This window comes from Octopus bimaculoides, chromosome 11, assembly GCF_046866305.1.
Source record: "Octopus bimaculoides isolate indiv1 chromosome 11, ASM4686630v1, whole genome shotgun sequence".
Taxonomy (NCBI): domain Eukaryota; kingdom Metazoa; phylum Mollusca; class Cephalopoda; order Octopoda; family Octopodidae; genus Octopus; species Octopus bimaculoides.
Window position 1 is genome coordinate 24,397,895 of NC_142938.1, and position 13,172 is coordinate 24,411,066.

The 13,172-nt window shown below is 34.8% G+C and overlaps 1 protein-coding gene across 20 annotated transcripts in view; it reads right to left on the reverse strand.

Annotated features, from left to right (window-relative positions):
• LOC106867912 (uncharacterized) overlaps positions 1 to 13,172 on the reverse strand; it is a 90,572-nt gene that overhangs the window by 53,338 nt on the left and 24,062 nt on the right. For 6 of the 20 annotated variants that reach the window (XM_089359674.1, XM_089359671.1, XM_089359673.1 and 3 more), the window contains exons 3-7: positions 9,211 to 9,273; positions 7,380 to 7,442; positions 5,442 to 5,504; positions 3,615 to 3,677; positions 571 to 627 (exon numbers count right to left, since the gene is read on the reverse strand). In XM_089359674.1, coding sequence (XP_089215800.1) covers positions 571 to 627; positions 3,615 to 3,677; positions 5,442 to 5,504; positions 7,380 to 7,442; positions 9,211 to 9,273 — 309 coding nt within the window. The remainder of the gene's footprint in view (positions 1 to 570; positions 628 to 3,614; positions 3,678 to 5,441; positions 5,505 to 7,379; positions 7,443 to 9,210; positions 9,274 to 13,172) is intronic. The other 14 variants (XM_089359683.1, XM_089359678.1, XM_089359682.1 and 11 more) reach the window with 6 other exon arrangements.

Consider the following 13,172-nt stretch of genomic DNA (forward strand, 5'->3'; position numbering starts at 1 on the left):
AATGCCTAACCATATAAAAGCGGTAATTGATGCTAAAGCAGGGTCAATTAGATATTAAAACTAATGTATATTGTGAAATATACCATAATCTACCATGTGCATGAGGTTCATTAACATTGAGATAGCAGAACCCCAAAACATCCCAGGAATTTGGCATAAGGCCTATCCTTGAGAGAAAAGCCTGTGCTGATTTTCACACAAGTCTCAGAGCTCTTGAGCACTATTTGCGAAAATGCTAGGATGAAATCTCCAAAGAAACTGTTCGTGCCATTCACTCCCAATTTGTTCCCAGACTCTGGAAGATAGTCTCTGGAAAAGGTGGATGTATTGAAAGTTAAATATATGATCTTAATCTACCTTTTCTGAGCTTTATTTGAGCATATTTAAATTTGATATACTATTAGAATCAATATGACTACATTTCGTCTGATCACCCTGTGAGTGTGTATATGTATATGTGTGTGTATATATACACACACACAAACACTACATGCACACACATCTATACATACACACACACATATTGCCACACATCATGGACTGATAAAAAACATAAATACATATACGTACTTGAGGGTAATACTGAGATGAACCATAGAAATTTGATGATCCTGACTGGTGATCTGCCTGAAAATATAATGCGAATATAGGAACAATTAGTAATAAGCTTTCACTATATTAAAGAAAGCAAAAAAGGCTTTTTTAAATGATAATGTTTAACATGTTTGCGACAGGAATTTCTGTCAAAGACACATAGTTAAACAAAGTAATAAATCACCTTCCTCTTTCTGTCTTTTATTATTACTCCTACTGCCACCATCAACACGACTACTTTTCTGGTTTCACCAGTCCTCAATCAAATCGTCCAACCCATGCTAGCATGGAAAGCGGACGTTAAACGATGATGATGATGATGATGATGATGATGACATTCAATTCACCTTAAATTTCTTTGTCTCTTTCTCTCCCTCTCTTTTTCTTTCTCTCTCTCTGTCTGATGACGCCACCACCCTCACCATCTCTATGCCTAATGTTACTCTCACCCCCATCATGAGGAATAGTAGGAGTATCATGGAATAGTAAATGAGGGGGTCTAGGTGTGACACACTGAGACACAGAAATTAGTTTGTGCATTTATTATCTTAGATATATACATATATAATGTTCATATATATACATCATCATCATCGTTTAATGTCTGCTTTCCATGCTGGCATGGGTTGGACGGTTTGACTGGGGACTGGTGAGCCAGATGGCTGCACCAGGCTCCAATCTGATCTGGCAGAGTTTCTACAGTTAGATGCCCTTCCTAATGCCAACCACTCTGAGAGAGTAGTGGGTGCTTTTACGTGCCATCGGCACAAGGGCCAGTCAGGCGGTACTGGCAATGGCCATGCTCAAATGGTGTTTTTACATGTCACCTGCACAGGAGCCAGTCCAGCGGCACTGGCAGCGCCGTCACTCGAATATTGTTTTTCACGTACCACCGGCACAAGTGCCAGTAAGGCGACACTGGTAACAATTACGCTCGAATGGTGCTTTTTCACATGCCACCGGCACGAGGGCCAGTCAGTGGCCCTGGCAACAATCACACTTGGATGGTGCTCTTAGTGCTCCACTGGCACAGATGCCAGTCATGTGGTGCTGTCATCAAATTCGATTTCCATTTCACTTGCCTCAACAGGTCTTCGCAAGAAGAGTTAAGTGTCCAATGAAAGAAAGGTACACCTAAGTGGGTTGGTTACACCACTGGCATAGGCCATGGGTTATGGTCTCACTTGGTTTGCCGGGTCTTATATACATATACATACATATACATATATATATATACACATATATACACATAGATATATACATATATATATACACATACATATATATATACACACATACATATATATATCTACATATACACACATACATATATATATACCTATATACACATACATATATATATATACATATACGTCTATAGATATGGTTTGGGTCAAAATTTTTTTGTAAGATATCCATAAATTTCTTATAGATGAAATACAACCTGATAAATGTCTACATAATCATATTAACACTAATAAAATACCTAGGTTAAGAAATTATAATAATGGCCAAAAGAGTAGGAAAATTACTTTACATAACAAGATAGATAATATAACCCCAAATACTTGATAACCACAAACCCCCTTCATATTACAAATCTAAAAGAAAAAAATTCTATATGGTTTAACATCCCTTACAACTATTTAGTATCTACGAACATCTATAAGAAATTTATGAATATCTTACAAAAAAATTTCGACCCTAACCATAGATATTATAAAATCTTTTCTCAACACACAATCTGTATCTCATACTCTACTCTCCCCAATATAGGATCTATCATCAATAAGTTGAATAAAAAGAACATTGAACTAGCTAGGACCCTTGAAAATAAAAATTGTCTTAGTATTGATAGCAATACAAATAACTACCAGACAATTAATAACACCAATAATCATGTACATGTTAATGAACATAATACTTCAACTGTTAACATAGTTGATGAGATAAATCTTCCTAGCTCTAACAATATCAATTGCATATCCAGTAATACAACCAACAATATTGATATAACCAATTTAGATATTTGTACCAACAATCAACATAGTAATATATATATAGCTAATAATCCCCTTGATTGCAATTGTAGAATTAAGGCCTGCTGCCCAGTATCTGGCCGTTGTTTAGCCCGTAATGTGGTCTATAAATGTACAGTAGCTACTCCAACTAATAATTACATTTATGTTGGTTGCACAATCAATCTTAAACAGCGATTATACAATAATTTTTCTTCGTTTTGACTTAAACATAAGGCCAATAGCACATCATTATCTAATAAAATTTGGGAATTGAAGGAAAAGGCATCGATTTTAACATTAAATGGGAAATCATCAGGAGAGCACAACCCTATAGAAATAGTAGATACAGCTGTGGACTGTGCTCTATGGAAATTTATGAAATTTTTAAACTTAAGGATAATCCTAATCTAATTAACAGTAGATCTGACCTTAGGGTTCTATGTGTACATTGTTACTCTCGCACCTTTAAATATTTTAAAAAGTAAATCTTGCTAATAATATATTATTTTAATCCCTTTCGTTTCCCACACTATTAACTACTTTATTTGAGTTATAGCTTTAAAGTATAAATTTGGAATACATTTTAACATTTCCCAACCCACTGATAATATTCTTCCATTTCTCTAGCTAATTCTAAGTCTCTTCTACCATATTATCAATTCTGAAACCTTAGCTTTAATTGTCTTAGTTTAGTCCTGATTTTCTAACTGTATTCCTCCCCTTTTTTCCTTCTCCTTCCCCCCCCTTTCACCTTGATTTGTTTTTGGCCATATATACACACACACACACACACGTACATACATATATATACATACACTTACTTACACACATATATATACATATATACATTTACACACACATACGTACATAAACATACATATACTTACACATATATACACATCTATATCTGTATGTGGAGCTATATATATATATATATATATATATATATGTATCCACACGGGTTCACATAACCATAAATACAATGACACATATACATACATAAGAGTTGTGCTGAGAGGAACCTTGATTTGATGGTCTAGGCGGGTAACTTCCCTGTGATGGCTGGAAATATGATAAGAATATGGGTACAATTAGTAATAACCTTTCACTATATTTATATTAAAAAAAAAGACATAGAAATATTTATACAAAAACATGCAATCATTTATATATACCATTTTCCTCTCTCACTCTCCTTATACACATTCACACACACACATATATATATCATCATCCTTTAACATCTGTTTTCCATGCTGGCATGTTTTGGATGGTTTGACTGGAGCTAGCAAGTTGCAGAGCTGCACCAGGTTCCAGTCCAATTGGGCTTGGTTTCTATGGCTGGATGCCCTTCCAAATGCCAACCACTTTACAGTGTGTGCTGGGTCTTTTAAAGTGGCACCCTTTTTTGCTATTATGTGGCACTGGCATGAGTGCCTTGTACATGACACTGGCACACGACTCTTGCAAGCCAACCCTCCACACCAGAGGATGCAGACTTAACACTTCTGCTGTGTGAAAAGGTCTTCTTGAGTACAGCAAGGCACCAGGTATCGTGGTCCCTTATCATGCTGTCTGAAAGGTTCGGCATCCTGAAGTTGTCCTTTAATACTTCATCCCATGTCTTCTATCCACTTTGAGTGAATGGCACTTCTTTATGGAACTGTTGGCATCCATCCACATCACATGACTAAACCAGTACAGTTTTCTCTCATGCACACTACCGCAAACTCCTCTTATGCCTAACTTCATTCTCAATACACTGCAGTTTCACAGCAACTATCGGACAGCACGAAGTTGATAATAGAAGGATTGTTATTCCCTACTGCCCACTCCTATCAAAAACTTTCAATGGCCACATCAACATTGAGTTTTGCAACTCTGTTAAGTCCATAAAGCACGTTTGTAAGTTTGTGAACAAGGGTTCTGACGCTGCAATGTTTGGACTTCAACAAGAATACTGCTAGGATGAGGTGACACCCTTATGCCATATGCCCGTGGGCATATGGCATAGTGGTTACGAGCGCAGGCTACTAACCCCATGATTCCGAGCTCAATTCCAGGCAGGGACTTGAATAATAATAATAATAACAACAACAACAACTTCCATAAATACCTTAGGAATGAGAACCCAGGTTTGAAATTTGCCCAAGACACCTGATGAATGCTGGAGGGTATATCAGCCAAAATGTGTTAACAACAAACAAGATGAGGACAAATATCCATCAAATGTAAATAATGTACATAATTCCTCGTCTCTTAAATCTAGAACTGTACACACACACACACACACACATATATATATATATATATATATATATATGGATTTACTTTTCGTAATGAAATTAAAAAACCAAGGCTGTGTATATTTTATAACATTTATAAATAGGTCTTACAGCTGTTTCTAGGATGTTTATTATATCTGTTCATCGGAGATAGTGTGAGAGGATGGTTAAGCATGAGGATGGTTAAGTATGTATACATATATATACATATATATATATATACACACACACAAACAAACATACACACATATATAAATAAATATATATATATATACACACACATACGTACATAAATATACATACATACACTTACTTACACATATATATACATATATATATACACACGTGTAAATAAATATACATATATACATTTACATATATATATAAATACACACACATACGGACATAAACATACATATACTAACACATACATATATACACATACAGACATATATCTATATCTGTATGTGGAGATATAAATATATATGTATATCCACACATGAGCTCACATAACCATAAATACAATGACACATATACATACATAAGAGTTGTGCTGAGAGGAACCTTGATTTGATGGTCTAGGCGGGTAACTTCCCTGTGATGGCTGGAAATATGATAAGAATATGGGTACAATTAGTAATAACCTTTCACTGTATTTATATAAAAAAAAAAGACATAGATATATTTATACAAAAACATGCAATCATTTATATATACCATTTTCCTCTCTCACTCTCCTTATACACATTCACACACACACAGATATATATCATCATCTTTTAACATCTGTTTTCCATGCTGGCATGTTTTGGATGGTTTGACTGGAGCTAGCAAGTTGGAGAGCTGCACCAGGCTTGGTTTCTATGGCTGGATGCCCTTCCAAATGCCAACCACTTTACAGTGTGTGCTGGGTCTTTTAAAGTGGCACCCTTTTTTGCTATTATGTGGCACTGGCATGAGTGCCTTGTACATGACACTGGCACACGACTCTTGCAAGCCAACCCTCCTCACCAGAGGATGCAGACTTAACACTTCTGCTGTGTGAAAAGGTCTTCTTGAGTACAGCAAGGCACCAGGTATCGTGGTCCCTTATCATGCTGTCTGAAAGGTTCGGCATCCTGAAGTTGTCCTTTAATACTTCATCCCATGTCTTCTATCCACTTTGAGTGAATGGCACTTCTTTATGGAACTGTTGGCATCCATCCACATCACATGACTAAACCAGTACAGTTTTCTCTCATGCACACTACCGCAAACTCCTCTTATGCCTAACTTCATTCTCAATACACTGCAGTTTCACAGCAACTATCGGACAGCACGAAGTTGATAATAGATGGATTGTTATTCCCTACTGCCCACTCCTATCAAAAACTTTCAATGGCCACATCAACATTGAGTTTTGCAACTCTGTTAAGTCCATAAAGCACGTTTGTAAGTATGTGAACAAGGGTTCTGACGCTGCAATGTTTGGACTTCAACAAGAATACTGCCAGGATGAGGTGACACGCTTATGCCATATGCCCGTGGGCATATGGCATAGTGGTTACGCGCACGGGCTACTAACCCCATGATTCCGAGCTTGATTCCAGGCAGGGACCTGAATAATAATAATAACAACAACAACTTCGATAAATACCTTAGGAATGAGAACCCAGGTTTGAAATTTGCCCAAGACACCTGATGAATGCTGGAGGGTATATCAGCTGAAATATGTTAACAACAAACAAGATGAGGACAAATATCCATCAAATGTAAATAATGTACATAATTCCTCATCTCTTAAATCTAGAACTGTACATATATATATATATATATATATATATATATATATATATATATATATATATATATATATATATATATATATATATATATATATATATAAGGATTTACTTTTCGTAATGAAATAAAAAACCAAGACTGTGTATATTTTATAACATTTATAAATAGGTCTTACAGCTGTTTCTAGGATGTTTATTATATCTGTTCATCGGAGATAGTGTGAGAGGATGGTTAAGCATGAGGATGGTTAAGTATGTATATATATATATATATATATATACACACACATATATATATATATATATATACACACACACATATATATATATATATACATATATATATACACACACACAGACAAACATATACACATATATACACACACACAGACAAACATATACACATATATACACACACATAAGTACATAAATATACATACATACACTTACTTACACATATATATATATACATATATATATATACACACATGTAAATAAATATACAAATATACATTTACACACACACATATATATATATATATATATACACACACATACGTACATAAACATACATATACTAACACACACATATATACACATACAGACATATATCTATATCTGTATGTGGAGATATAAATATATATGTATATCCACACATGAGCTCACATAACCATAAATACAATGACACATATACATACATAAGAGTTGTGCTGAGAGGAACCTTGATTTGATGGTCTAGGCGGGTAACTTCCCTGTGATGGCTGGAAATATGATAAGAATATGGGTACAATTAGTAATAACCTTTCACTGTATTTATATAAAAAAAAAAGACATAGATATATTTATACAAAAACATGCAATCATTTATATATACCATTTTCCTCTCTCACTCTCCTTATACACATTCACACACACACAGATATATATCATCATCCTTTAACATCTGTTTTCCATGCTGGCATGTTTTGGATGGTTTGACTGGAGCTAGCAAGTTGGAGAGCTGCACCAGGTTCCAGTCCAATTGGGCTTGGTTTCTATGGCTGGATGCCCTTCCAAATGCCAACCACTTTACAGTGTGTGCTGGGTCTTTTAAAGTGGCACCCTTTTTTGCTATTATGTGGCACTGGCATGAGTGCCTTGTACATGACACTGGCACACGACTCTTGCAAGCCAACCCTCCTCACCAGAGGATGCAGACTTAACACTTCTGCTGTGTGAAAAGGTCTTCTTGAGTACAGCAAGGCACCAGGTATCGTGGTCCCTCATCATGTTGTCTGAAAGGTTCGGCATCCTGAAGTTGTCCTTTAATACTTCATCCCATGTCTTCTATCCACTTTGAGTGAATGGCACTTCTTTATGGAACTGTTGGCATCCATCCACATCACATGACTAAACCAGTACAGTTTTCTCTCATGCACACTACCGCAAACTCCTCTTATGCCTAACTTCATTCTCAATACACTGCAGTTTCACAGCAACTATTGGACAGCACGAAGTTGATAATAGATGGATTGTTATTCCCTACTGCCCACTCCTATCAAAAACTTTCAATGGCCACATCAACATTGAGTTTTGCAACTCTGTTAAGTCCATAAAGCACGTTTGTAAGTATGTGAACAAGGGTTCTGACGCTGCAATGTTTGGACTTCAACAAGAATACTGCTAGGATGAGGTGACACCCTTATGCCATATGCCCGTGGGCATATGGCATAGTGGTTACGAGCGCGGGCTACTAACCCCATGATTCCGAGCTCAATTCCAGGCAGGGACCTAAATAATAATAATAACAACAACAACAACAACTTCCATAAATACCTTAGGAATGAGAACCCAGGTTTGAAATTTGCCCAAGACACCTGATGAATGCTGGAGGGTATATCAGCCGAAATGTGTTAACAACAAACAAGATGAGGACAAATATCCATCAAATGTAAATAATGTACATAATTCCTCATCTCTTAAATCTACAACTGTACATATATATATATATATATATATGTATATATATATATATATATATATATATATATATATATGGATTTACTTTTCGTAATGAAATAAAAAAACCAAGGCTGTGTATATTTTATAACATTTATAAATAGGTCTTACAGCTGTTTCTAGGATGTTTATTATACCTGTTCATCGGAGATAGTGTGAGAGGATGGTTAAGTATGTATACATATATATACATATATATATATATACACACACACAAACAAACATACACACATATATAAATAAATATATATATATATACACACACACACATACGTACATAAATATACATACATACACTTACTTACACATATATATATACATATATATATACACACGTGTAAATAAATATACATATATACATTTACATATATATATAAATACACACACATACGTACATAAACATACATATATATACACACACATATATACACATACAGACATATATCTATATCTGTATGTGGAGATATAAATATATATGTATATCCACACATGAGCTCACATAACCATAAATACAATGACACATATACATACATAAGAGTTGTGCTGAGAGGAACCTTGATTTGATGGTCTAGGCGGGTAACTTCCCTGTGATGGCTGGAAATATGATAAGAATATGGGTACAATTAGTAATAACCTTTCACTGTATTTATATAAAAAAAAAAGACATAGATATATTTATACAAAAACATGCAATCATTTATTTATAAATAGGTCTTACAGCTGTTTCTAGGATGTTCATTATATCTGTTCATCGGAGATAGTGTGAGAGGATGGTTAAGCATGAGGATGGTTAAGTTGTCCTTTAATACTTCATCCCATGTCTTCCATCACCTTTGAGTGAATGGCACTTCTTTATGGAACTGTTGACCTCCATCCACATCACATGACCAAACCAGTGCAGTCTTCCCTCTTTCACACTACCTCAAACTCCTCTTATGCCTAACTTCTTTCACAAAACACTAGGGCTCTGTTGAACATGTACACTTATGTTACATATCCAGCAGAACATATTAGCCTCATTCTTTTCTAGCCTTCACATGTCCTCTGCATTCAGAACCCATGTCTCACTCCCTAATAGAGTTACTGTTTGTATACATGCATCATAGAATCTTCCTTTCACCCAGAGAGAGAAACCTTTCGTTGCCAACAGAGGTAAAAGCTCTCTGAATTTTCTCCATCCTATTCTTATTTTAGTTATTGCACTGTCAGCATATCCTTCCACACTAGAAATTTTATACCCTACGTAGCAGAAATCATCCACTACCACTAACGACCCATCCAAGGAAGTCAATTAGTAACTGCACTTCTTATGGTTCTTGTGCATCTTCAATATACAAACACTACTTTCTCTGCATCTCTTGTGTGTCCATATATATATATCCTAATTTAGCATCTGCTTTCCATGCTGGCATGGGTTAGACAGTTTGACTGGAACTGGTAAGCTGGAGATTTGCACCAAGTTCCAGTCTGATTTGGCATGGTATTATGGCTAGATGACCTTCCTAGCACCAACCACTCTAAGAGTGTAACGGGTGCTTAGTATGTGCCACGACTACAATTTCACTTGGCTTGATGAGTCTTTTCAAGCACAGCATATCACTAAAGGTCTCGGTTATTTGTCATCGCATCCATGAGGCCCAATGTTCAAAGATCATGCTTCACCATCTCATTCCATGTCTTCCTGGGTTTACCTCTTCCACAGTTAGAGATCAGCATTTCTTTACACAGCTGTCCTCATCCATACATATCACATGGCCATACAAGCACAGTCTCTCTTGCACAGATCTGATACCTCTTATGCCCAACTTTTCTCTCAAGATGCTTACACAGTTGTACATACACACTGGCATTGCACATCCAGTGAGGTATACCAGCTCCATTTCTATCAAGCCTATGTATGCCCTTGATGGTCACAGCCCATGTTTCACTGCCGTGTAGCAAGGTTGTTTAGACACAGGCATCATACAATCTGCCTTTCACTCTGAGGGAGAGGCCCTTTGTTACCAACAGAGGTAGGAGCTCTCTGAAGTTTGGTCAGCCTGTTCTTATTCTAACATCTATGCTCTTGGAGCATCCACCTCCACTGCTGACTTGGTCACCTAAATAAGGGAAGCTATCATCTACTTCTAGGTATCCTCCTTGGCATTTGATGGAGTCTATTTTCTGTACATGTCTAGTGTTCATTGTACCTGTGCACCTGACACACACAAAAACTATTTTCCTTGTTAACCTCCCTCTGATATTGCTGCACCTCGTGTCCATAGTTTGCACCATGTACATCTAATGGAGTTTCTACCTGTGCTTATTATACAGATTGAGCAGGGCCATCTACCTGAAAGGATTTCTGATTTGTCTGCTTTCCTATTTACTAAGACTTTGGATTTTGTTAAATTAACTCTAAGGCCTTTGATTCTAGACCTTGCTTCCACACCTGAAATTTCTTCTCTGGTTCTGGTAGTGATTCAGCTATAAGAACAAGGTTATCAGCATAGAGGAGTTCCCAGGGGCAGCCTGATTTAAATTTTTGTTATTGCCTAGAGGACTATGGTGAATAAGATGGGGTTGAGGACTGATCCCTGGTGAATTCCTACTTGTAGCCCGAATTCAGCACTATACTTGTAACCAACCCTCACCGTACTGATAACATCCCTATACACGGCTTGTACAGCTGTCACCAACCACTTGTCTATCCCTAGTTTCTTCATTGACCACCAGATAAGGGAGTGGAAGACCCTGTCAAAGGCTTTCTCCATGTCAACAAAAGCCAGGTACACAGGTTTATTTTTGGTTAGATATCTCTGCTGCAGCTGCCTTACCAGAAATATAGCATCGGTGGTGCTTCTCCCTGACACAAAAACAAACTGCATTTCATCTAGACTAACTCTCTTCCTAATTAGTTGATACACACATGCACAAAGGTATCTATGTACATATGTGAACAGTCTTGCATGTAGGAAGTTTAAGTCTTAGATAAAAGCACAACATTTTGAGAAGTTCTGAGGTTAAGTAGTCTTTGGACCCTATATAAATTTTGGATGTTGATGAACTCGAACCATATTCTACATTAGTTGAATGCAACAATTCTTAGGAAATTAACATTTCCAGACCAAATAAAGGTTGTCAGCATTTCCTTGAAAGAAATTTATCTAAGATATTCTGAATTAATGATTATTTAACTTACAAATAATTTTCAGCAAGACTAGGTACTGCCATTAGTAATTATATAGGTGTGTATGTGTATCTCCTCTACAGGAGCACACCTGTTTCTGTCCTCTTTCTTGTTACCACTCTCTCCCTCTCTCTTGGCCAGGTAACCATGTACCTTCTCTATAGCAAGACACCTGTTTCTGCCTCTCTGTCACACACTAATCTTTCAACATCTGACACAAGGTCACTTCCTCTAATGTCCCCTCTCTTCTCAAAATTCCTTATCTTTCAAGTTACTTGGTGACCCTGCCAGTGCTGGTGGCATGTAAAAAGTACTCAGTCCACTGTACAGGGTGGTTGGAAGGACATCCAGCCAAAAAATCCATGCCAGAATAGACACAGTAGCCTGAAGTAGACTTCTACCTGGCCATCTCTGTCAAACCATCCAAACCATGCCTGCATGGAAGACGGATGTTAAATGATGATGATGATGATGATATATATATATATACATATATATATATACACACACATATATATATATATACACATATATATATATATATACACACACATATATATATATATATACATATATACATATATATACACACACATATATATATCCATATATATATATCCATATATATATATATATACATATATACACACATATATATATATATACATATATATACACACACATATATATATACATATATATATATCCATATATATATATATATATATATATCCATATATATATATATACATATATATATATCCATATATATATATATACATATATATATATCCATATATATATATATATATATATATATATCCATATATATATATATATATATATATATATATATATATATATATATATATATATATCCATATATATATATATATATATATATATATATATATATATATATACATATATATATATATATACATATATATACATATATATATATACATATATATACATATATATATATATATATATACATATATATATATATATATATACATATATATATATATATATATACATATATATATATATATATACATATATATATATATACATATATATATATCCATATATATATATCCATATATATATATATATACATATATATATATATACATATATATATATATACATATATATATACATACATATATATATACATATATATATATATACATATATATATACATATATATATATATATATATATATATATATACATATACATATATATACATATATATATATATATATATATATATATATATATATATATATATATACATATATATATATACAC